Source organism: Scyliorhinus torazame, chromosome 7, assembly GCF_047496885.1.
Source record: "Scyliorhinus torazame isolate Kashiwa2021f chromosome 7, sScyTor2.1, whole genome shotgun sequence".
NCBI lineage: Eukaryota > Metazoa > Chordata > Chondrichthyes > Carcharhiniformes > Scyliorhinidae > Scyliorhinus > Scyliorhinus torazame.
In genome coordinates, this window is record NC_092713.1 from 125138595 (window position 1) to 125165003 (window position 26409).

General features: G+C 43.4%; 2 protein-coding genes across 12 annotated transcripts in view; one reads left to right on the forward strand and one right to left on the reverse strand.

Moving 5' to 3' along the window:
- Positions 1-26409, reverse strand: part of nek7 (NIMA-related kinase 7) — a 353502-nt gene that overhangs the window by 97942 nt on the left and 229151 nt on the right. For all 9 annotated transcript variants that reach the window (XM_072511457.1, XM_072511456.1, XM_072511450.1 and 6 more), the window contains one exon: positions 26013-26123. In XM_072511457.1, coding sequence (XP_072367558.1) covers positions 26013-26123 — 111 coding nt within the window. The remainder of the gene's footprint in view (positions 1-26012; positions 26124-26409) is intronic.
- LOC140426546 (uncharacterized) overlaps positions 1-26409 on the forward strand; it is a 205907-nt gene that overhangs the window by 94826 nt on the left and 84672 nt on the right. Inside the window, exon 3 of one of the 3 annotated variants that reach the window (XM_072511460.1) lies at positions 9686-10059. The exons of the other annotated variants lie outside the window; for them this stretch is intronic. Within the exon in view, the coding sequence (XP_072367561.1) occupies positions 9686-9872 (187 nt within the window). The 3' untranslated portion in view covers positions 9873-10059. Of the gene's footprint in view, positions 1-9685; positions 10060-26409 lie in introns of those variants that run through there. 3 annotated transcript variants of the gene reach the window in all.

A 26409-nucleotide genomic window follows, 5' to 3' on the forward strand; every position in this document is an offset into this window, starting at 1 on the left:
GGGCCTGGCGTTGTTGGCGTTGCCTTACCCCCCTCCCACGTCGGCGTGTTGTTGCCCCTTACCAGGGGCCCCTTATTTCTACCCTAGCTGCTGGTTTTCCAGCCCGTGTTCCTCGACAAACTGTCCCCTGGCTCAGTCTGCCCCAATGTCCTCGTAAATTCTAATGAAGTGTCCTTCCCATTTGCAGGTTCTGTTTTTCCTGGCCCAGCGCAGGATTGTTTCCCTATCTTGGTACCGGTGCAGTTTAGCTATAACTGCTCTCGGGTGGTCCCCTGCCTTGGGCTTCGGGCACAGTGACCGGTGTGCTCTGTCCATTTCTGGGGGGTTGGGAACGTTTTCCTCCCCACTAAGTTGCCCAGCACCTCGGCCACGTATGCAGTGGGGTTTCTACCCTCGATCCCCTCTGGTAGGCCCACTATCCTGACATTTTGCCTTCTCGAGCGATTTTCCTGATCGTCCACTCTGCCCTTCAGGCTCCCCTGTGTTGTGCCCAGTCTCGCCATCTCCTTCTCCAGGGCCGTGATCCGGTCGCGGCTTTCTCCAGCTCCTTAATGGTCGCCTCTTGGGCTTCCAGTTTCTCCTCTGCTCTGCCCAGGGCGTGCTGCACCTCCGTCAGGGCCTTGGCCATTGCTGCCTGCACTGCGGCCTCGATGTCTGCCTTAGCCTCTGCCTTGCTTTCCTGCTGATGTTCCCTCAACGCCTCAGCAAATGCTGCCTTCCAGTTCCAATTCCCCCCGGCCCAGGGGGAAAATGCTCCTGTCTGCCCACTTCTTTTTATTGCGGCGAATCTTCCGTTCTGCCACTTCGTACGCTGATTAGCTCGTCTGGACGGGCTCGCACATTGCCCGTCTGCTTTTTGTGCCCCTTCTCCCTCTGCTTTGGCTCCCTTCTGGCATTTTCTCCCCCCCTTTTCTCCCCCCCTCCATTTCCCCCCACCTTTTTCTTTTCCCCTCCCTTCTCTCCTTTTCCACTTATTTTTTTATAAAATTCTTTTCAAGAGAATTTTTTTTTTTAAAGTGGGAAAAAAAAGTGAAAAAATTTATTGTATAATCTTTTGATTGAAGAACGAGGCCTGACTAGGATGGATCAAAGTGCGCGTGGACACATTCTTTTGAAAATTATGGGATTTCCGAAAAATAGGCAATTTTCATTGCAGGCATCTCATCATGGTGCATGTAAAAGTAGAGTGAAAAACATCCTTACTGGCCGAGACAAAATATACTTCAAACGATCTGACAAATCACAGGTTATTCTTGACAGACATAATCATGTTGGTGAAAAAGAAATGCTGTCCGAAAGAATCTTTAAAAACACCGGTTGAAGTTTAAGAACTAGTACCACCAAGTCACAATGTTTAAATGGTTAATTGCCAGTTCTTGGTGTTCAATAAGAGCTGTATTACCTAAAGTGCAGTCTTCCATGTAAAGATCATAAATTCATAAGAACACAATAGGTTGATGGAAGAATATATAAATTTAAGTCCCAAATTTGAATTTCAAGATGGTTTGGAGGAGGGAAGATCTCGCAGCTGATTTCATTGAATAGGATGCAGGGGGTTGTTTACCGAGAGATACTTTGAGAAAAAATAGTAGAAAGAAGCAAGAAGTGGAACCTGAGCTTTCACTAAGTGTTGAAGATCGAATACTCCAAAATAAAAGCAATCACAACATGGCCAAAGTTGTAAGAATGACAAAGTTGATGCAACATTACTTTTTTTGACTGTTAGCCAGATGAAATTCTTCTATTTGGTATTAAACTGTTTATTTTTGGAGAACTGTATTTGAGAATACTGCTGGATCTGTAAGAGATGCTGATCCTTCTTGTGGTTCAAGGAGACTAGACCTTTTCTACCCAATGCTAGTACAGTTAATGGGATTTAAAAGGCTAATTGGTTTACGTAAATCAAAGTTTTTCCACCTCACTTGTGTTTTTACATTTTGGGAATCAGGAAAAAGATATGTAAACACTCTTGTGCCTTAAAAATGGCACAGTCCTTGAAGATCAATGATGGATAATAATAATCTTTATCTTTATTATTGTCACAAGTAGGCTTACATTAATACTGCAATGAGGTAACTGTGAAAATTCCCTAGTCGCCACATTCCGGCACTTGTTCAGGTACACAGAGGGAGAATTCAGAATGTCCAATTCATCTAACAGCACGTCTTTCGGGACTTGTGGGAGGAAACTGGAGCACCCGGAGAAAAGCCACGCAGGCACGGGGAGAACGTGCAGACTCCACACAGACAGTGACCCAAGCGGGAATTGAACCTGGGACCCTGGTGCTGTGAAGCAACAGTGCTAACCACTGTGCTACCGTGCCACCCTGTCATTATATTGACATTATAAACAGATTTAAACATTATAAACAGTTTTTTTATTTGATTAAGTAGGCAATATATTAACTAACCTGGTACATTGAAAAACACGGATTTGCAACTATGTCATCTCTTGACTAAGAATTTCAAGCTGGTTTAGACATTTTTAAATTCATTCATAGAACATGGGCGTCACAGATTGGGCCAGCATTTATTGCCCATCCCCAATTGCCCTAGGCCAGCATATTGCCCATCCCTAATTGCCCTAGGCCAGCATATTGCCCATCCCGAATTGCCCTAGGCCAGCATATTGCCCATCCCTAACTGCCCTAGGCCAGCATATTGCCCATCCCGAATTGCCCTAGGCCAGCATTTATTGCCCATCCCTAATTGCCCTTGAGGAGGCAGTTAAGAGTCAACCACGTTGCTGTGGATCTGGAGTCACATTTAGGCCAGACAAGGTAAGGATAGCAGATTTCCTTCCCTAAAGGACATTAGTGAACCAGATGGGTTTTTGCAGCAATCAACAATGGTTTTATGATCGTTAAGACTTTTGTAGTTCCAGATTTTTATTGAATTCAAATGTCACCATCTGCAGTGGTAGAATTTGAACCTGGGTTCCCAGAGCATTACTCTAGGTCTCTGGTTCACGAGTCCAGTGACAATACCACTATGCCACTGCCTCCCCTCAAGAAGGTAGTAAAATGGTCAATCAGAAGCATATTCTCTTACAAAGTTCAAGGATTATGTTAATAAAAGGAGTCCAGTGCTATAAGAACTATATAAGCAAAATGACATTTGAGCCTGTTCATTTGCCTCTTGGAAGACTGAAACTTGCCACGGATAAAGATGATATAGTAAACTGAATACTGACAGAATATCTATGTCCAAGGTTTTCCGTTCAATGCCAGATGATATATCAGGTCTGTCATTACCACTGTAAACCACTTGATGGCAATGGTGAACAGTTATGGGAATAATAATTGCATCAAGGTCCTAAAACGTTTTGCAATCAGCATCACAACAATGGCTATCATCAAACAAAGTATGAAGTTCCAGCCCTTTATACAACATTTGTGACCACAAAGAAGAGGCCGTTTGTAAGACGACAATTCCCAAAGATATCCATCGAAGAATAAGATTATTTACTGGCTTCAATTGAGGCAACTTATCTTTCATGAGCAAATAAACCCTTGACAAATAAGAAGGATTTGCAATATCTTATCAAGATGCTCAAATCAACCAACTGGCCAATTAAGTAGAGATGCAATAGTTGCAGCCACAAATAGGCATCAGTAACAACGGTAATTTTTAAATCCCCTCGGAGCAGATGCAAACTCAAAAGGGAATAAATTATACTGGTATTTCCTTCGCAAGGTGTGAAACATCTGGAACTTATAGTGTGGTGGTCAAATCAGTACAGAGCAGTCTGTACGTTTGAGGTTTATTGTGGCCAACCAATTTAACAGAATACAAAACAAGAACAATTCCAATTTGCCTTTTCGGTCGAACTTCATTTATTGGGTCCAGCTTCAAGAAAGTATTCCTCTCTTTTCTGACAGGAAAGCTGTGAGAAAAAATATAAAAAACACAAATTGCCAGGAATAAAGCATTCTTTCCTGGTCTGCTAGAAACTCCTGCATGACAACAGAGCAAAGCAGAGTGCTCACTTCAGCTGCAGGAACATTTGGATAATTGCGCAATTTAAGAATTTTTGGAAATTTGAAAAATTTGACTCCAACTACAAATCTGGAGAACTTCATCTCCCAGCCATTGTTTTGTATGAACCAGTATGGAGGGCACTGAACAAACAAACTATTTTCCTATTTTAGGAATAAACTGCTGGGCAACAGTACCTTGGGCCAGTAATTCTTTTGAAAAACATTTTTATTAAAGTTTTTACATTTTATACACTGCACATTCGTTAAAGAAAGATGCGAGGGTTATAATTTACAAGTTGTTCTTTTTCAGTGTCCCCACCTCCCTTTCACTATTTCAGGGTCCTTTCCTAGGCCCTTTACTTCACCGTGGATAGTTGTCTGGTGTTTACATGTAGGCAGTGCCCTCCTTCTCTCTTTACTATCGCTTGGCCTCCTCTCCCCCCTTCTCATTCTGTTGTCTGCCTGTTTGAGGGTTCTCTTTCGTGTTGTGTTGGGCCATCTGGTCTCTGTGTTGGCTGCTTTCTGACCTCCCCCTTGTTATTTCCTCTGGTCCACCCCCCCCCCCCCTCCCATTTCTGTCTGTTCTCTGTGGTCCCTGTTGGTTCCCGTGCAAACACCTCCCCCCCCCCCCCCTTCACTCTATTGGTTGTTGGCTTCGAACAGGTCTTGGAACAGGTTAGTGAATGACCTCTACATTTTGTGAAAGCCCTCCTCTGACCATCGGATGGGGAACTCAATCTTCTCCAAGTGGAGAAATTGCGAACCGAGTCTGCAGCGATGCTGCCGATCGCCGGCCTTGCAGGATTCGCCAGCAGGGGATTAGGGAAGCAAAGGCAAGGGTTTCAACCCTCTTCCTCATATGTAGTTCTGATTAGTCCGATACCGAAGACTGCCACATTCGGGCACGACTCCACCCTCACCCCCACAAACTGGGACAGTGCTTAGAAGAAAGCTGTCCAGAAGCCGCCAAGTCTGGGGCAAGTCCAGAACATGAGGGCGCGGTTGGTTGGTTCTCCTTGGCACCGTTCACATTTATCCTCCACCTCCGGGAAGAACTTGCTCATCCGAGTTCTCGTCAGGTGTGTTCTGTACACCACTTTTAGCTGCACGAGGCTTAGCCTTCCGCAGGAGGAGGTGGAGTTAGCCTTGTTCATTTGCTCCAGAGTCCCCAGCTCTTCCTCCTATTTTTCTCTCGTTTCGCCCTGTGGGGAGCATGTCCTTTCAAAAAGTCATCCACACAGGTCCCCATAGTTCCCCTTCCCGAGACTGTTCGCATCCAGTTACTCCTCTAACATTCCAACATTGTGTTTCTCAGGGTCCTTGGGTATGTTGTCGTCTCCTTGCGGAGAAACATTTTGATCTGCAAATGTCGGAGTTTCTTTCCGTATGGTAGTTCCAGTCTCTCCGTCAGTTCCTCGAAGGTCATTAGTCTGTCCCCCGTGTAAAAGTTGCTAACCATCAGTGTTCCCCCCACCCTGTCCTGTCTCCCTTTCTTAAAGGTGGCGTCGAGCATGGTCGGTGGAAACCTATGGTTGCCGCAGATGGGGGCCATGGTGGATACCTCGGTCAGACAGGTATTCTGCACTGTAAATTCTATGATAAAGAAGTACTGTCTCATCTGGTTCCAGGTTCTCTGAGTTGCTACCACTACTGGACTTTGAGTGTTTTATTGACGGAGATGAGAGCGCTGCCATGGCGAGGGCCCAGAGGGTCGTTCCTGTACAGGATTCCTCCACCCTCACCGATTCTGTATTTGGTTCCTTCACCCTCATTCTTTCGGCCGTGGCTGCCCAGTGGTAGTATTGCAAGATCAGGAGGGCCAGGCCTCCCATGCTTCTTCTCCTTTGCTTTGGGGATTCTTGGATCCCCCCCAACCCCCCCAACACAAATGCCATAATCATTTTGTTCATTGCCTAGAAAAAGGCAGATCGGAATGGATCTGAACAGGAAGCGGAACTTGAGCACTATGTTCATCTTGATCATCGCCACCTTCCCTGCCAGGGAAAGCAGGAGTGCATCCAATCTCTGCAGGTCCTCTTTTAGTTCCTCCGCCAGACTGGTCAGGTTCCACTTGTGGATCCCCAGGTAGCGGAAACAGGCTATTTTAAAAAGGTAGCCTCTTCAGCTCTGCTCCTCCCCCGCTCAGCGTCACCGGGAATACTTCGCTTTTGTCCAAGTTGAGTTTGTAGCTCGAGAAGGCTCCAAACTCTCCCATGAGCTTAGTGATTAATTTCATATTGTTTTGCGGGTCCGGGATGTAGAGGAGCTGGTCACCTGCATAGAGTGAGGCCTCCTCTTCGGATTCCCTTCCAGCCTCCCGCCTCTCACAGGGCTATTGCCAGGGTAAACAAGAGCAGGGACAGCAGGCATCCCTGCCTTGTACCTCTGTGCAGCTGGAATTATTCAAAGCTGGCGGTGTTGGTCCAGACGCCCGCCTTGGGGGTGTTGTACAGGAGTTTCACCCATGAGGTGAACCCTGCCCCTAGCCCAAGCCGCTCTAGTACCTCAACGAGGTACTTCCACTTGACTCTGATATAGGTCTTTTCTGCTTCCAGGGAGACGATCACCTCTGGTGTTCTCTCACCAAATGGGTCAGTATCACATTCAGCAGCCGCCTGATGTTCACAATTATCTGTCTACCCTTAACAAAGCGCGTCTGGCCTTCTGCGACCACCTCTGGTACGCAGTTCTCCATTCTCTTGGGCATGATTTCTGCAAGTATTTTTGTGTCCACAGAGCAGCGAAATGGATCTGTATGATCTGCATTCTGCTGGGTCTTTGCCTTTTTTGGGCATCAGCGATATGGTGGCCTGTGTTAGCAATGGCAGCAGGGTGCCCCTCACCAGTGAATCTGCGAATATCTCTCGCAGGTGTGGGGCAAGTGCCGGCGCAAATGTTTTGTAAAAATCCGCCAGAAACTCGTCGGGCCATGATGCCTTCCCCGCCTGCTTGGAGTTGCTGCTCTCCCGGTCCTGGTGGTGTTTCCAGCTCCCATCTATTATCCCCAGCCCATCGAGGAACCGTTTCATCCCCAAGTCGCCATCGGAATGCTCGGACGTGTACAGTCCCCGGTAGAAGGCCTCGAATGTTTTGATTACCTTTTTTTGTTCAGCTACCAGTCTGCATCTGCTGTCCTTTACCTGGACTATTTCCTCCGTGACTGCCTGCTTTCTTAGCTGATGAGCCGGCAGATGACTAGCCTTGTCTCCATGTTCATAAAAGATCCCCCATGACTGGCTGAGTTGGTAAAGTCCATTTTATAGCTTCTTCCTCTCCGCCAGAAGCTCTACGGTAGGGGTCTCGGAGTACCTTCTGTCGACCTCCAGTATGGTGTTGATCAGTTGGCGCCTAACTGTCCTGTTCCCCATCTCTGCAAGCCTTGCAGACAATAATTTCTCCCCTAATCACAGCCTTCAGTGCCTCCCAAAACATGGATGGTGAGACTTCCCCATTCCGGTTGTTCGTTACATTCTCGCCTTTAGCTTGTGATGTTTTCTGGCAGAAGACCTTGGCGATCAAGAGGGTTGTGTCCAACCTTCATGAGGGGCGTTGGGCACAGCCCATCTCCAACCTCACATCCATGTATTGTGGAGCATGGTCGGAGATATGATCGGTCAGCAATGCCAACTTAACAGATGTTGACTCCTATACTGGAGGTTCATGTCAAACTACTAGAAACTGCCTCCACAAACTTGGTTGAAGATTCTCAGGCTAACGACTAACCATATTATCCTTCAAGAATAGGTTACTGAGATGCAGACATGACTGTCAGCAATGAAAACTGAGAACACAAAGCAACGCTTTCAACATTATCTTCAAAAATGATAGGTGCCATAAAATGTTAAGATACTTGACGAAACAAAAATCTAACACCCTCGCTGTACTGTCCCAACCATTTCCACATTTCACTCCGTACCTCTCCTTCCCCCCACTTGAATGGCCTCCTATAGAACTCTACTGTGGTTAGTTTGTAAATCATCCACCCTGCAAACTTCTCCCTCATCTGAACAGGCATAAAAACTCATACCTGTTGGGTAAAGACAACAGCCGAGTCTCTTCCAGTACTGCATTTGCAGTCCCTGTCGTGCATGAACAACCTGCTGCCCCTGACCATTAACCAGTCTGCTGTCACTTCCTGACCCAAGGAAGCGAGTGGCTCCTGGATCAAAATGTCCAGTTGACCCCCTCCCTTCCAATACCCCGCAATGCCCTGGAACTCTAGTTCCACAACTCCAAGCTGATGTTCCTCGACATGCAGATGCTTGCTGAAGGTGTGGTTATCCGAGAAAATAATGCTCGCTAGACTTGGATTGGATTTGTTTATTATCACGTGTACTGAGGTACAGTGAAAAGTATTTTTCTGCGTGCAGCTCAAACAGATCATTTAGTACATGAAAAGAAAATATGCATTAGGGCAACACAAGGTACACAATGTAACCACAGGGCAGGACGGTAGCACAGTGGGCAGCACTGTTGCTTCACAGCTCAAGGGTCCCAGGTTCGATTCCCGGCTTGGGTCACTGTCTGTGTGGAGTCTGCACGTTCTCCCCGTGGCTGCGTGGGTTTCCTCCGGGGGCTCCAGTTTCCTCCCACAAGTCCCGAAAGACATGCTGCTAGGTGAATTGGACATTCTGAATTCTCCCTCTGTTTACCCGATCAGGCACCGGAATGTGGCGATAGGGGCTTTTCACAGTAACTTCATTGCAGTGTTAATGTAAGCCTACTTGTGACAATAAAGATTATGTAGTATTAATCAGGTCAGTCTATAAGAGGGTCGTTTCGGAGTCTGGTAACAGCGGGGGAAAAACAAACGTATGCAGAGTTGACCAGTCTCATCCTGAACAACACTGAAGGTCCTACAATTCACCAGAAGTCAAGAGGTTGAAAGATGATAATATAATTTGTTCTGGGTTCCGATGTATGGTAACTATGCTTTGACCCATAATGGAATTTGCATGCATGCAAATATAAGGTGGTGACAGGTTGAGAACTGAGTGCAGTGCTCCCATGCACAAAAGCCTTGTTCCATCAGAGGCTATCCCAACATATAAAGTATGACCATTTAGTTAAGTGGGTCGGTGCAGACTCGATGGGCCGAATGGCCTCCTTCTGCACTGTATGTTCTATGTTCTAAATTACATAGTAAATCTCAAGTAGGTTTGCCCCAATACATGTCAGAGGAAGGTGAAAAATGGTAAAAATACAGAAGAAATATTCTGATCTTAAATGGTGCTTCAATTAAATGGGGAGGAAATTGGCCAAGCAAGATAGCGTAAAAGGTAAAAAACTCAAACTTCAGTTTAAATCTTGGGATATCAAAATATTCTATCAGTCTGTGTGCACAAAACTCTGCACTACATTTGATACACCATGTATCAAAAACATTGAAGTAATCAATTAAAAGTATAAACTAGAGTACAAACTAAATAGAGAATGATAAGGCACACAGCTCCTACTTCATTTGCCAAACTCAGGACTCAGAGTTGTAATTAACTGGAACCTTTTATTTCTAAAAGGAATAACTAACCAGTTACAAACTCCAGGCAGCTATTAATATTGTAGCTAATTGCAACTGTTTGTTATAATTAGGGTATCATTATTAAGGACAGCCCCATTTAAGACCTATTGCAATTGTCTTCTAAATGTTCCTTTAAAATTGACGCATATTTTCTGCCTCCTCATATCTATTAAATTTCATTACACCAGGTTTCCTGCCACAGCCCCTGTTGAACAAGTTTATTTTCCAGTAATGAAGGCATCTTGGTCATCCGAAAAATCACATCACTGTGTTTCTACAATGAACGCTACTTTATTTGTGCGGGTGAATTCTGATCAGGAACGTACTGTATTCTATGACAAGTTACTGAAAGACAAAAGTGGATCCTTCAAGTGAGGAATTTAATCCACAAGAAGCATTGCACTGTGGTGTATAGCAAAATGTAGGGCAGGCACTTCTAAAGAACAGTACAATTTAATAAGTATTTGACTAGATTTTTTAATCCATATGACAATAATGCAGTATTGGTTTTTAATGGAGGCTCAGTGAATTTGATCTTAAATTAAACTTTTGTAAAGATTAATTGCCTCTGAACTCGCTTGAATGAGTAATTTTACCAGGTGTCCTGTATTCAGCATTAGGAAAATATGGTCACCTTAGTTGTAATGCAAATGTCAATGTATTCATTTGTGATCATTAATACTCAGGGCATTTGCATACTTCATGAAATTATTCAAGTTCAACATTGTCACAGTGGTGCTTTTCTCACACACCACTATTTTGCTCAAAATAATCTAGTCAGATGTATAAAACAAGGAGTCTGCCATTGACAAATCACAGATTTCTGAAGTGAAATTATTCCATAATAATTTAATTTAAACACATAACGAATAAACACACAAAGCAGAGTTAACCCAATATTTATATTCAAGGAGTTGGATGGTTACAAAATATATACATTTATGCTTCAACAATTCGGAGATCTTTATCTGCAATTAATTTACCAGGCCTCAATATGAACTTAAAAAATGCTTACACAAAATGAACTACGTTGGAATTCTTTTTTTAAAAAAAATATTTCTTTATTCTCCTCCTCTTTCACATTTTCTCCCAAATTTACACCCACCAACAACAATCAGTAACAAATATGCCATCCCCATATCAATAACAACAATCCCATCATCCCACCAAACCCCAAACAGTAGCCCGCATGTTCACATAAACAAATAACAAAAAGGAATCAGGAATCACCCATAGTCACCATCAACACACACCACCCTCCTCCCCCCAACCCTCCCACCCACCCCCCCAACTAATGTTCCATGTTATCCAGTTCTTGAAAGTGCATGATGAATAATGCCCATGAATTGTAGAACCCCTCCATCCTTCCTCTCAGTTCAAACTTAACCTTCTCAAGAGTTAAGAATTCCAACAAGTCTCCCCGCCACGCCAGGGCACAGGGTGGAGAGGCTGCCCTCCATTCCATCAGGATCCGCCTTCGGACGATCAACGAGGGGAAGGCTACAACATCTGCCTCCGCACCAGTTTCCAACCCTGGCTGGTCCGACACCCCGAATATGGCCACCCGGGGGCCCGGGTCCAGTTTCACGTGCACCACTTTAGAAATTACCATCAAAATCTCCTTCCAGTAATCCTCTAGCTTTGGACAGGACCAAAACATATGAACGTGATTAGCGGGGCCCCTCCCCGCAACGCTCACACACATCTTCTACTCCTCCAAAGAATCAGCTCATCCTCGTCTTCATGAGGTGTGCTCTGTATACCTGGATCAGCCCCAACCTCGCGCACAAGGTGGAGGCATTCACTCTCCGGAGCACCTCACACCAGAACCCCTCCTCCATATCCTCTCCCAACTCTTCCTCCCACTTTGCTTTGATTATGTTGGAATTCTTAACCATGGACTGTTAAATAAATTTACATGAATTGCGCAGAAAAGCTTAACTAGAACAAAAATATCTGGATTGGTATGGACTCTAGTGAAAAGATATTAACATACAAAACAATATTTAATAATGAAGTAAATAAGTAATGTTTAATATATTTTTAAAATGTAGGCACTAAATATGAAACATGGCAGACTTGTGCCTGCAGAGTTCAAGCATAACCGAGCCAGAAATCCTTTACTTAATCATTAATTCTGGGTTAAAATATATATTGACACTACTTTACTTGGCAAATCAAGTTAATCTGCTGCTGATGGTCTTTGTGGAATAATACATTAAGTTGCATTAAACTTATTACATTAAATTTAAATAAACATTTCATTACTTTAAAACATGCACTCTCGCTGGGGGTTTAAAATAAATATCACCAACACTGAAGACTTTGGAGTGCAAACGCAAGAGTAGGAAATGTAAATTACCAATAAACAGATCTTTCTAAGATGCACATCATTGAAGTACACTTGCTTTCTCCCCTGCCAAAAAAATTGCAGTAACCCTGTTCATTAAAAAGTGCTTCATTTATCTGTAATTCATTTATGAACAACTAATTATTGCTATTTATGTAAAATACAAATTCCATCGGATACAGCTTTAAAGCGTGATTCCATATTAGACAACCAGTAATATAAAGAAGTGCATGCAAATGTTTACACCAGTTAAAAGGGACCATGACATATTTGTGCAATATTGATTTCATTTCACTGCTTAAAACATCAATAACAGAGTTTTGGAATGGTGCAAACTTTTTAAAAATTAAAGCTGTGAAACATAACTGAGATCAATTAAAATTCAGTAATAATTTCCACAAATATGGCTTTTAATGATAGGCCAGCTGATTCCCTTGGTGCCCAAACACTTAGCAATTTCCTCCTGAATAGCCAATTGCTGACACCCACAAGTTCCTGGGGTAAAGGAGAAGATATCCTGTGAATAAACTTTCTCTCATCTCAATCCTAAATGACCAGACTCTCCTCCTGGGACTATGACCCCTAGTTCTCCAAGCGGGAAAAACTGCCTTGCAGCACTGACACAGTCAAGTCCGTGGCGAATCAAACATTTCAATGAAATCACCGTTCATTCTTCAGACGTCTAGAGAATAAAGGCCAAAACTACTCAACGCTTCCTCATTGGACAGCCATTTCATCACAGGAATCAATTTTGTGAATCTTCATGGCACCCACTAAGCAAAGTTTACCTTCCTTAAGCAAGCAGACAGTACACCTATACTCTCAGTGTGACCTCAGCAAAACCCAACACAATTGTAGCAAGACTTCCTTACTCTTATACTCCAACGCCCTTGCAATAAAGGCTAGCCTATCATTGGTCTTCCTAACTGCTTAGGGTAACTGCATATTAATTTTGTGATTTGTGTACAAGAGCGTCTAAATCCCTCTGAATACCAATATATACCAGTCTCTTACTTTTCAAAAATATTGTTTTCCCAGTCTTCCAACCAAAGTTGATATTTTCACAATTCCCCATATTATACCCCATTGGCGACCTTCTGATCCAATGTTACCTTTAGCAAGCTCTTTGTGTCTTCCTCACAACTTACTTTTCCATCTATCTTTACAACGTCAGCAAACATGAATATATTGTCCTCGGTCCTCTCATCCAAAGTCACTGAAATATGTTAGACCCAAGTACTGATTCTTGTGGCACTGTATTAATTGCACCCTGCATTCCCCCAAATGACGAGTTTATTCCTGCTGTTTTACGTCGTTCACCCATTCATGGTCAGTCCTGAATCCTAGTAATGCACAACAACCTCTTCGGTGGCAACTGTCATAGAGTCATAGGCGTTTACAGCATGAAAACAGGCCCTTCGGCCCAATTTGTCTATGCTGCCCAGTTTTTACCACTTAGCTAGTGCAAAATTGCCCTTAGTGTTGGGTGGGGTAACTGGGTTATGGGGATAGGGTGGAGGTGTGCGGTTGGGAAGGGTGCTCTTTCCAAGAGCCGGTGCAGACTCGATGGGCCGAATGGCCTCCTTCTGCACTGTAAATTCTATGAATTGCCCGCATTTGGCCCATATCCCTCTATATCCAGCTTCCCCATATAACTGTCTAAATGCTTTTTAAAAGACAAAATTGTACCCGCCTCTACTACTGCCTCTGGCAGCTCGTTCCACCCTCACACAGACACTCACCACCCACTGTGTGAAAAAATTGTCCCTCTCGACCCTTTTGTACCTCTCCCCTCTCATCTTAAACGTATGCCCTCTAGTTTTAGGTTCCCCTAGTATTGGGAAAAGATGTTGCCTATCTACCTTATCTATGCCCCTCATTATTTTATAGACCTCTAGAAGATCATCCATAAGCCTCCTGCGCTCCAGGGAAAAAAGTCCCAGTCTATCCAGCCTTTCCTAATAACCCAAACCATCAAGTCCCTTTAGCATCCTAGTAAATCTTTTCTGCACTCTTTCTAGTTTAATAATATCCTTTCTATAAGAGAGTGACCTGAACTGTACACAGTATTCCAAGTGTGACCTTGTACAACTTCACCAAGACGTCCCAACTCCTGTATTCAATATTCTGACCAATAAAACCAGCATGCCGAATGGCTTCTTCACCACCCTATCCACCTGTGACTCCACTTTCAAGGAGCTATGAACCTGTACTCCTAGATCTCTTTGTTCTATAACTCTCCGCAACTCCCTACCATTAACTGAGTAGGTCCTGCCCAGATTCGATCCACCAAAATGCATTACCTCATATTTATTTAAATTAAACATTATCTGCCATTCATCGGCCAGCTGGCCAATTGATCAAGATCCCGTTGCAATCCTAGATAACCTTCTTCACTATCCACTATGCCACCAATCTTGGTGTCATCTGCAAACTTACCAACCATGCGTCCTAAATTCTCATCCAAATTATTAATATAAATGACAAATAAGAGTGGTTCCAGCATCGATCCCCAAGGCCCACCGCTGGTCACAGTCCTCAAGTTTGAAGCAACCCTCTAGAATCACCCTTTGTCTTCTGTTGTCAAGCCAATTTTGTATCCAATTGGCTACCTCACCCTGGATCCCATGAGATTTAACCTTATGCAACAACCTACCATGCGGTACCTTGTCAAAGGCCTTGCTAAAGTCCATGCAGACAATGTCGACTGCACTGCCCTCATCTACCTTCTTGGTCACCCCTTCAAAAAACTTAATCAAATTCGTGAGACATGATTTTGCACTCTCAAAGCCATGCTGACTGTCCTTAATCAATCCTTGTCTCTCCAAATGCCTGTAGATCCTGTCTCTCAGAATACCTTCTGACAACTTACCCACCACAGACGTTGGGCTCACCAATCTGTAGTTCCCAGGATTTTCCCTGTGGCCCTTCTTGAACAAAGGCACAACATTTGTTACCCTCCAATCTTCAGGCACCTCACCTGTGGCTGTTGACAATTCAAATATCTCTGCTAGGGGACCTGCAATTTCCTCCCTACCCTCCTACAACGTCCTGGGATACATTTCATCAGGTCCCGGGGAATTATCTACCTTGATGCACGAGAAGTCTTCCAGCACCTCCTTCTCTGTAATATTTACACTCCTCAAGACATTACTATTTATTTCTCCAAGTTCCCTAACATCCATGCCTTTCTCAACGGTAGATACCGAGAATAAATATTAATTTAGATCTCACCCACCTCTTGTGGATCCACACATAAGATGACATTGTAGCTCCTTAAGAGGACCTTCTCTCTCCCTCGTTACTCTTTTGCCTTTTATGTATTTGTAGAAGCTCTTTGGATTCACCTTTGCCTTATCTGCCAAAGCAATCTCATGTTCCCTTATTGCCCTCCTGATTTCTCTCTTAACTCTACTCCAACAACCTCTAAACTCTTCAAAAACCTTCCAAAATTCTCAATGCACTACACCAGTGGTTCCCTCCTCCTCAATACCCCCCTTTCCTACACTGTTAGTTACACCCTCAAAAATACTTGCAGATTTGTAAAACAGGGTTTCCCTTTCATAAATACCCTGATGACTCTTCCAAATCTTCCTCATTAACAATGTCAGGATAACTGTTTTGTCTCTCCCTCCATTAGTTAACAGCGAGATTACATTTGAGCCGCTCCAATCCATGAGGATTGTTCAAGAATCTGGGGAATTTTGAAGGGCAGAACAAAAGTCTTAATTGCCACTCCTGCTACCTCTTTGAAAACTCCATGGTGTAGACTATTAGGTCCAGGGATATGTCAACTTTTAGCTACATTATTTTCTCCAGAATATTTCGGAATATCTACGAGATGGGTTTTTGGAATAGCTTGTGGTAGACCCACTAGGGAACAAGCAATTCTTGATTTGGTAATGTGTAATGAGGCAGACCTGATTAGGAACTTAAGGTGAAGGAATCCTGAGGAGGCAGTGACCATAATATGACAGAATTTACCTTGATGTTTGAGAGAGAGAAGGTGGAATCAGATGTAACTGTATTACAATTGAATAAACATAACTACAAAGACATGAGGGAGGAGCTGGCCAGAGTTGATTGGAAGGGGAGCCAAGCAGGGAAGACAGTGGAAATGCAATGGTAGGGGTTTTTGGGGGTTATTCGGGAGGCACAGAATAAATTCATCCCAAGGAGGAGGAAACATGGGAAGGATCCATGGCTCACGAGGGAAGTCAAGAACAACATAAAAGCAAAATAAAAAGCATACATAGTGGGAAGCCAGAGGGTTGGGAAGCCTTTAAAAGCGAGCAGTGGAGAACTAAAAAAGTAATAAGGGGGGAGAAGATGAAGTATGTATAAGCTAGCTAGTAATAGTTATTGATTTATTGAGTCATTGATTTATTTGATGTCTTTAGATACTGATTGAGTACATAGCCAGAGAATGGAATTATTCAAAAGGCCATGACTGGGGAAGGATAGTCATTGTTTCAGATAATGAATAAACTACTGAACTTTAGGTTCATGTCTGCAGAAATTCAGACATTGTTTCGACGAATGTTTCATAAAAATGAATGGCCATTGTATTCCAATGCATTTAGTAATAAGAATTTATCAAATAATTAATTACAGCAAGGTTGATGGCTAGCCGTGGCATGAGAATCCCATTCTCGTACGGTGGCGCAAGTACACTCTGAATTATTCCTGATTGATACCAGTCAACCTTAAGTAATGACCAATGTTTGATTAATAAATTGCCCTCCAAGTAACAGACATCTATTTGAACGAACCAGGAGGTCTCAGCTGAAAATTGGAAACCAATGAGAGTAAATGAGGGGCTAGACCATAGATAAAGATTCCCTTAACAGTAAGATCTTGTGGTCAAGGACTGGTTCACGAGTTCCTGCCATCCCGAATTTTTGAATCATTCTATTTGTTTATTTAAAAGTAATTACTTTATGCTTTTATGATTAATGTGCTCCTTTGCCATGTATTTAACCAACTTATATACTGTTTAATATCTTGTTTCTAAGTTTTGATTTAGTTCTTATGCAAATGCGTTAAAGTGAATAATTGACTATGTTATTAGAATATAGAATAAGAGATCTTACTCTAGCATTATAAAAGGTAGCGAGTTTTTTTCCAAGATATAAAAGGTAAGAGAGAGGCAAGAATAGACATTGGACCACTGGAAAATGAGGCTGGAGAAGTAGTAATAGGAAACAAAGAAATGGCAGAGGAACTGAATAGTTACGTTGCATCAGCCTTTACGATGGAAGACATCAGTGGGATACCAGAACTTAAGCAGTATCAGGGGCAGAGGTGAGAACAGTAGCCATCGCTAAGGAAAAGGTTCTGGGGACACTGAAAGGTCTGAAGCTGGATAAATCACGGATGGACTACACTCCAGGGTTATAAAGGAGATAGCTGAGGAGATTGTGCAGGCATCGGTGGTGATCTTTCAGGAATTACTGTCAGCAGGGAGGATCCCAGAGGACTGGAAAATCGTTAATGTAAGCCCCCATTTAAGAAGGGAGAGAGACAGAAGATGGGAAATTATAGGCCAGTTAGCCTGACTTCGGTCATCTGTAAGATTTCAGAGTATTAAAGATGAGATTGCGGTGTACTTGGAAGTGCAAATAGGATTGAGTTAGCACGGCTTTATCAAGGGGAGGTCATGTCTAACAAATCTGGTAGAGTTCTTTGAGGAGGTACCGAGGAAGTTAGATAAAGATAAAGGAGAACCAGTGGATATGATCTATTTGGATTTCCAGGAGGCCTTTTGATGAGGTGCCATACAAGGGGCTGCTGAATAAGATAAGAGCTCATGGTGTTAAGAGCAAGATGCTGGCATGGATAGAGGATTGACTGACTGGCAGAAGGCAGAGAGTGGGGATACAGGAGTCCTTTTCAGGATGGCAGGTGGCTAGCAGTGTTCCACAAAGGTCAGTGTTGTGACCACAGCGATTCACGATATACATCAAGGATCTGTAAGAAGGAACCGACTGCATTGTTGCCAGGTTTGCAGATGATACTATAATATGTGGAGGGTCAGGTTACGTTCAGGAAGCAGGGAGGCTGCAAAAGGACCTGGACGGGCTAGGAGAGTGGACAAAGAGGTGGCAGATGGATTACACTGTGGAAAAGTGTGAGGTGATAGGACGAATACAGGCATAGACTGTTTTCTAAATGGGAAGAGGCTTAGGAAATCAGAAGCACAAAGGCACTTAGAGGTATAGTTCAGGATTCTCTTAACGTTAACATGCAGGTTCAGTTGGCAGATAGGAAGGCAAATGCAATGTTAGCATTCATGTCGAGAGGTCTAGAGTGCAAGGGCAGGGATGTACTTCTGAGGCTGTATAAGGCTCTGATCATACCCCATTTGGAGTATTGCGAACAGTTTTGGGCCCCGTATCTGAGGAAAGGTGTGCTGGCCTCGGAGAGGGTCCAGAGGCGATTCACAAGAATGATCTCCGGAATGAAGGACTTGTCATTTGAGGAGCGGTTGAGGACACTGGGTCTGTACCTGGTGGAATTTAGAAGAATGAGGGGGGGGATCACATTTAAACTGACAGGATACTGAGAGCACTAGAGTGAACATGGAGAGGATGTTTCCACTCGTGGTAGAAACTAGAACATGAGAGCACAGCCTCATACTGTAGGGACGATCCTTCAAAACAGAGATGAGGAGGAATTTCTTCAGCCACAGGGTGGTGAATCTGTGGAGCTCATTGCCGTACAAGGCTGTGGAGCCAAAGTCAGTGAGTGTCTTTAAGACAGAGATAGATACGTTCTTGATTAATATGGGGATTGGGGGTTATGGAAAGAAGACAGGAGAAATGGGGATGAGAAACATTTCAGTCATGATTGAATGGCGGAGCAGACCCGATGGGGCGCATGGCCTAATTCTGCTCCTGTCTCGTATGGTCCAATGGTCTAGGTATGTCATGGAACAGCATGGCCTTCACAGATCTAAGTGAATTGACTCAACAAGATGTTCTGAAAATCAAGCCCTCAAAAGTGAGATTGAGACTATATAATGGTACATTACTCATAATTGGGGGGGGGGGGGGGGGGGGTGTGAATTAGTCTGACAGCCCAATTCCATGGCAAGAAGATCACAGACTATCTTATTTTGTCTGCGTTGATAGTCTTCAGGACCACGGAGATGCCAAGTGGCATGCACTGCCATCTGTAGCTTCCAAACGGCGTCCAGGCGAAATGGGACAAACGGCCACTCATTTCAGCTGAAGCAAATTGGAAAAGAAGGGAGTAATCAAAAAATGATGACTCCATCACAGTCTGGATCAGCAGCATGGCAACAGTGAAAGAACCTGGAAAGCTGCCAGTATGCTTCGGCCCAAGAAACTAAAAACCCCTACCCTTCCGGGCACCATCCCTCAATTCCCATCCTATTCATGTATTTGTCAAGATGCCCTTTAAAGGTCACTATCGTATCTGCTTTCACTGCCTCCGCCGGCAATGGGTTCCAGGCTCCCACCACCCTCTGTGCAAAAAACATGCCTCGTACATCTCCTTTAAACCTTGCCCCTCAGGGCAGCACGGTGACGCCGAGGTGCCAGATTCGATCCCTGTCCGTGTGGAGTTTGCACATTCTCCCCATGTTTGCTTGGGTTTCACCCCCTCCACCCAAAGATGTGCAGGGTAGGTGGATTGACTACACTAAATTGCCCCTTAATTGGAAAACATTAATTGGGTACTCTAAATTTATTTTAAAATTCCTTGCCCCTCACACCTTAACCCTCTGCCCCCTCGTAATTGACTCTTGCACCCTGGAAAAAAGCTTCTAACTATCCACTCTGTCCATACCTCTCATAATCTTGTAGACTTTTATCAGGTCACCCCTTAACCTCCGTTGTTCCATTGAGAACAAACCAAGTTTCTCCAACCTCGCCTCATAGCTAATGCCCTTCATACCAGGCAATACCCTGGTAAATCCTTTCTGCACCCTCTCCAAAGCCTCCACATCCTTCTGGTAGTGTGGTGACCAGAATTGAACACTATATTCCAAGTGCGGCCTAACTAAGGTTCTATAAAGTTGCAACATGACTCGCCAATATTTAAACTCAATGCCCCGGCCGCTGACGGCAAGCATGCCGTATACCTTCTTGACTACTTTCTCCACCTGCATTACCACTTTCAGTGACCTGTGTACCTGTATACCCAGATTCCCCTGCCTATCAATACTCTGAAGGGTTCTGTCATTTACTGTATATTTCTCATCTGTATTAGACCTTCCAAAATGCATTATCTAACATTTGTCCGGATTAAACTCCATCTGCCATCCCTCCACCCAAATTTCCAACCGATCTATGTCCTGCTGTATCCTCTGACAGTCCTCATCACTAAGCGTAATTCCACCAGCCTTTGTGTTGTCCGCAAACTTGCCAATCAAACCAGTTACATTTTCCCCAAAATCATTTGTATATATTGCAAACAGTATGGGTCCCAGCACAGATCCCTGAGGAACGCCATAAGTCACAGCCCTCCATTCAGAAACACACCATTCCACTGCTACCCTCTTGTCTTCTATGACCAAGCCGGTTCTGCATCCAAATCTTAACTTACTTTATAAACCTGCCAATATATTCCAATTAAGCAAACCAATATATATTAAGAGCCACTCATGAATGAAGTTAACAACCAGGGTTTTACATGTTATTCTCTGTGCATAATCTTTGGAGAAAACACCCTTCAGGACCAAACTGAAACAGATTAGACTTCTAGGTCCGACTGGCTCTTCAGACATATCCCATTACCTAAATTATCTATACCCAAAGCATCAGGCATTCTTTTGTCTCTTCCGACAAGAAGTCCCGTGACTTGTTTAGCCAGAACCAAACAGCACCACCCCTCATAAGTTATCAACACCCCAGGGGTCCTACAAGCTGAAGCAATATTCCATCAGCTAGCTACTTGTAAACAAGTAAATTGTTCTCAAGATCTCCAATAGCAGAACACTCCACCTTCAAATCAACGATTACCCGACGTTTATGACACCTTAATCACCGCTCCAGCAATCTTACTGTGCATAAGCATGTTAACCCAGGCTTTAGTAACATTACTGACAATTTCTTATACTCATCACAAAATCACCTTGCAGTGAGATGCCAGCGACTTAGGTCTGGGAGCAACTCTGATGCATCAAAGGCAACTGGCCGTATTTGCATCCAAGACAATAACACAAGCTGGACAATGCTATACTCAGATTGTGAAAGAGTCCCTGGCTTGTGAGCATTTTCATCAGTACCCACTTGGGAGAGACAAACTAACAGTTGAGTCCAATCACAAGCCCCTTTAGGGCATTTTTTTGCAAACTGTTACTATCTGCTCCAAAGTGTCTGCAAAGAAAATGACTTTATTTGCAAAGCTATCATTTGGACGTGACATACAAGCAAGGGAAACAGATGTACATCGCAGACATGGTGTCGAGAGCAGAGCTCCCATGAAGAATGTTGAGGATGCTGCAAAATCGTACAAATTTAACGTGAAGCACCAGCCAGACATGATCTAGAAACCATCAACTCAACAGAGACACTGGGCTGGATGCTCTGATTTTGAGATGAAGTGCTAATGGCATCGTGAAAACGGAGGTCTTTTACGCCAGGAAAACTGGCCTCAAAAGGCCACTAAATCCTCGTTTTGAACAAAGAACAAAGAAATGTACAGCACAGGAACAGGCCCTTCGGCCCTCCAAGCCCGTGCCGACCATGCTGCCCGACTAAACTACAATCTTCTACACTTCCTGGGTCCATATCCCTCTATTCCCATCCTATTCATGTTTTGCTGGGGGCTAGTAGGGAGCCATCGTAGAGCTCACAGCTCTAGCTGCCGATACGGTCCCCAGCACTTCCGGGTCAGAGGCCGCGCATGAGCAAGGCGGCGGTCTGCAGCGGCTGCGCCGTATTCCATGGCGGACTCAGCCCACAGACCTGGACCACCAAAGCATCAGCCGCTCACGCGCCTCGGACCACCTGCTCACATTGTCCCCAGCCCCTAATGAAGCCTTCCGTCCCCCCGTCCCCCCCGCCCCGCCCGAGGCAGCCCCGAACTGAGTCCAAGGCCGCCACGCGAGGATCCTGGACTGTGTGAGCACACGTAAGCCACACCATGGGGAATTCGGCCGGTCAGCAACGGAGCATTGCGGGGCGGGCCTCAGGCAATGGCCTGAAGCGGTGGATACTCGACGCAGCGTACTCCATGAGTACGCCAATTTTTAGGGGCGGAGAATTGAAAAACCGGTGCCGCCCCAATTTCGCCACCAAAACAGATTCTCCACCCTGTCGTCGAATGCAATTTCGGCATCGGGAAGCAGAGAATCCAGCCCACTGAATCTGGTAGACAAAAGCCTTGTCAAATCAGGCAAACTACCCGACAAGATGCAACTTTATTATAAGTGCTGCAAGAGGTAGTGATAAAAGGGTGATCCGAGAGCATCAAGGCCACACCTGTGGCAATAACAGCCTCTTGGGAAAATGGAAGTAAATTGAAAGCCCAGGGTGGCATCTTGTACAAAGGAAATGGCGACATCATCTCTAAAGAGAAGAAACAAGAGATGCTGAAGCACAACCATGCAAGCTATCAAGGATTTGCATTGATTCTAAGAGAGCCAACATAAGTGCTGTGTGGCCAAACACAAGCATGTAACTTGAAGACCACATTGGCCAGTGCGGTACATGTAACGAGTACCAAGCTAGAGTGATGTTGATGACATATGACATATGACATCCCAGACAGACCTTGATGAAGCTGACAGTAGATCTTTTCACTCTAGGCACTGCAGACTACTATTCTGACTGCTGGGAGTGAGATCGCTGACTTCAATGACAATGGGAGAAACAGTGGCATTCCTGAAAAACCACTTCAGTCGGTACAGCATTCCACACATTGTAATGAGTGATAATGGTCCTCAGTTCACAAGTGAGGAATTTAGCCAAGTCACAAATGAATGGGAAATTCTGCACTGCACATCATCTCTTTACTGTGGAAAGGATGTGGCGGCAGTAAAAAATTGCCAAAGGACTTGTTAAGAAATCAAACAAATCTAGCACAGACATATGCCAGGAAATCTTTGAGTGGAGAAACACACCGACTGAAGGCATCAAAAGTGGTCCTGCCCAGTGGCTAATGTCACACCGTCTGCAAACTACTCTTTCAATAGCAAAGAAGCTACTGAAACCAGAAGTACTAACAGGTGTGTGAAACGATAAGAAGCCAAATTTCAGTTTGACCAAAACAGAGTATTGCAAAGCCAATCAAGGTGCGGATCTTCAACACTCTCAACATGAGTCAGCCCATGTGGAAACTTGGCATGTGTAGAGAATTTATCATCTCAGTTGTACGCAGCAGAAGTGAATGAACAAATATGCGAACAACCAGCAGGGATGTTCCTTCACACCAATCGGCTGATCAGAGAGAAGTAATCTCATCAGCTGCACTGAGTACAGAACTGCAATAAATCCCAGAGGTCCCAGAGTCTCCAACAGCTGCAATGAAACAAGTCACCAAGGTAAAAAGGGTCAAGGGAATGACATTCTCCAGCAAAGGAACCTCACCCAGATTAACAACAAATGCATACATGTTTATTAAGAGATCTGCATGGTTTAAATACTACGTGTGCAATGCATGTGCAGAGACCTACTAGTGGAACAATAGTTAAGACATGAGAACAGCGGGTGTAGAGTGGTTAACCTGAGTGGCTCACAGTCACACAGGATCATGTATGTAAATGTGTATTTTGTTCGCCAGGAAAGAGGTTGTTTGTATCTTTTGGTCAATATGAAAAGGGTTTAGGAAATGCAATCTTAACAAGTTTATGACCTGGCTTGCTATAGTCATGTGACTCTGCCATGAGGCAAGCAGACTGTAGACTGACATTTGTCATCTGTTCAATAAAGCCTCTCACTGAGAACACACTGAAGTAGTACAACTGCCTTAAACATGAAATCAGACTCAACAATTTTGCAATTACTTACATTCTGCAGATCATTGTCCACCATTCTGTCACCTCAAGCATGATGCCACCACCCTATCCTAGCACATCTTGCCTCCATGATGCCATTCTATTCCTCAACCGTTCACAGCTCCCACACCTCTTCCCACAGCACCTTCTCGAGCAAATACACCTGTTACACCTGTATTTTCACCTTCTCTTTTTCCAAGCCCAGGATCCTGAGCACTACTTCCAGATGCAAGTGATTTTCTTGTACTTCTTTTAATTTAGATACTTTATTTGCTGATTATGATGCAGTCTCCTCTACATGGGGAGAGAAAACACAGACTGCAATTGTGACCCTGAGCTTTTGGTCACTTGCCATTTTGATTCTCTTCCCACCCCCACTCTAACCTCTCTGATCCCAGCTTCCAGCACTGCTCCAATGAAACACAACACAAGCTCGAGGAACAACCCTGAATAATTTGACTCGGCACTTTACAGCCTTCCAAACTCTATATTTCATATCATAACCACACCCCCATTTTTTCCTGACAGTAGCTGTTGGCAATGTAACTATTATTCCCATTTACATCTCCTGTTGATTCATTTTTGTTTTAACCCATTATCACCCCCCTTTGCCTTTTACCATCAACTCTTTTATCATTTATCATCTGCCTTTCACCCTGTAAAGACCTTCCCTTTTCTTCTTTCCACCCCTCCTCCTTTTCTTTGCTTCTTGCTTAAAGTTACATTTTTAACTTTTCCCATTCTGACGCAAGGTCAGCAACCTGTTTTTCGGTCCACAAATGCTGCTTCGCCTAAACAATACTAGTGTTTTCTGTTTATATCCCCTTATAACATGTTCTTCAAGATTTTTGTGAAAATTCAAACTGTCCATTTAACAAATTTATATGAATATCCGTTAATCCAGAATTTAAATTAGGAGCAAATTTAGTCCAACATCCTATAAAACCAAAGTCATTACAATATTAGAATTGGAATTAATGTTGGTCAATGTTCTAGAAAATAAAACTCTTCAGCAGCAACCATCAAACTATCTGAGAGGAGGATATTTGTTGTTGTTCTGTTTGTGCACTGTAAATTCTGTGATTCTATCAATTAACAAGCCTGAATCTCTATCTTTTGGAACTCACGTCGGACCCAACTTCTAGAATTGACTTAATTAAAACTTCTATCATGGCTGTCATGGATTTCCTCTCTGTATGGAAGGGGGAAATGGTGGGGAGGAAAATTCTCCTGTCAAGTGGATCCATAGGGAACACTGAAATGTTACCACTTTATTGTGACATGAAAGTTAAGTTCTAGGAGCTCAATTATTTTAAACTGCTTTGAGAACAGTGTTATAATAAATATGACAGATAAGCACTTGTGACCCTCTACCTCGTCAATTCATGTAATTTCTAGTTAAGGCTATGCCTCAACTGGCTCTTAGCTGATCAGTAGTCCTTTATACACATATACATGACACAATTGGTGCCAGCAGCTTGCCTGCAGTTTGTGGCTGTTCAAAAATGAAAAAATACTACTGCAAATCAGGAAAATAAAGTTTGGTAGTTTACAACAAAATGGAAAATAGTTTGTCTACTCCAAGCCAGCATTTCTGCAAATGCACATTGCATTTCAACTCATTGGTATTCAGTTTTCATTGACTTATGTTTAAAAGCCAAATGCCTGTGAGAAAAACTTCCACAATGAATGACATAGTTGATAAAATTTCTGAAGACAGTAGGAACAGCTCCCGTTTAGATTTCAAATTACCTAGGCATACAATAGTTTAATGGAAGGTGTGTACTACCCAAAAGTTACTTTTTGTGGGAGAGGGTCAGGAAAGTTTAGCCATGGCAGATACTTCAATCCAGCCTTATCACAAAGATAACAGTTACATGATGGAACATTCTATTCAGGACAGAAACTATGCAGGGGTCTCTAAGATAGCAATACAATTTGCATTTTATTACAAAACATGAAAAATGTATTTTCGTCTCCAAAAAAGGGTGTACTTTGAAAATGAAGTACTCTCCAAAAAAATACCTTCCCATTAAAATAGTCTTCTGTAGGTTATACCATCATATACTTTTTACAACACTTCTAATAATACTTATGAGGCTAGGGATTTAATAATAATACATTACATAAAAACATGCTCATTTCTTACTACCGCGACAGTGAGAGACAATTGTACCAATTCAAAGTTAAAAGTTCTTACCTTTATCATTCTAGAAAGGTCTCCAGCATCTGCCAATTCCAATACGATGTTGAGCTCATTGTCTTCAATGAATGATGCAAGATATTTTATTACATTTGCATGGTTCAATTGCTGTGAAATACATAAGATACATAAATGATTTATTGAATTATTTGTCATTATGGATTTTCTCAGTATCCACAATTCCCAAAAGGTGAAATTTAATCAATTGCAATGTTAATCTTATTCGACTTACCTGATGAAATCATGATACCAGTCATAAAAATTATTTTCTGATAACCCAATTTAGGCATTCTGCACAATCCAGATTCTTTGGTCAGCTCTGATGTTTAAGCTTTAGTTAAATTCTGCCGTGTTCCTTGTACTAATTGTGCTGCGGCAGTGATAGGATTTAATT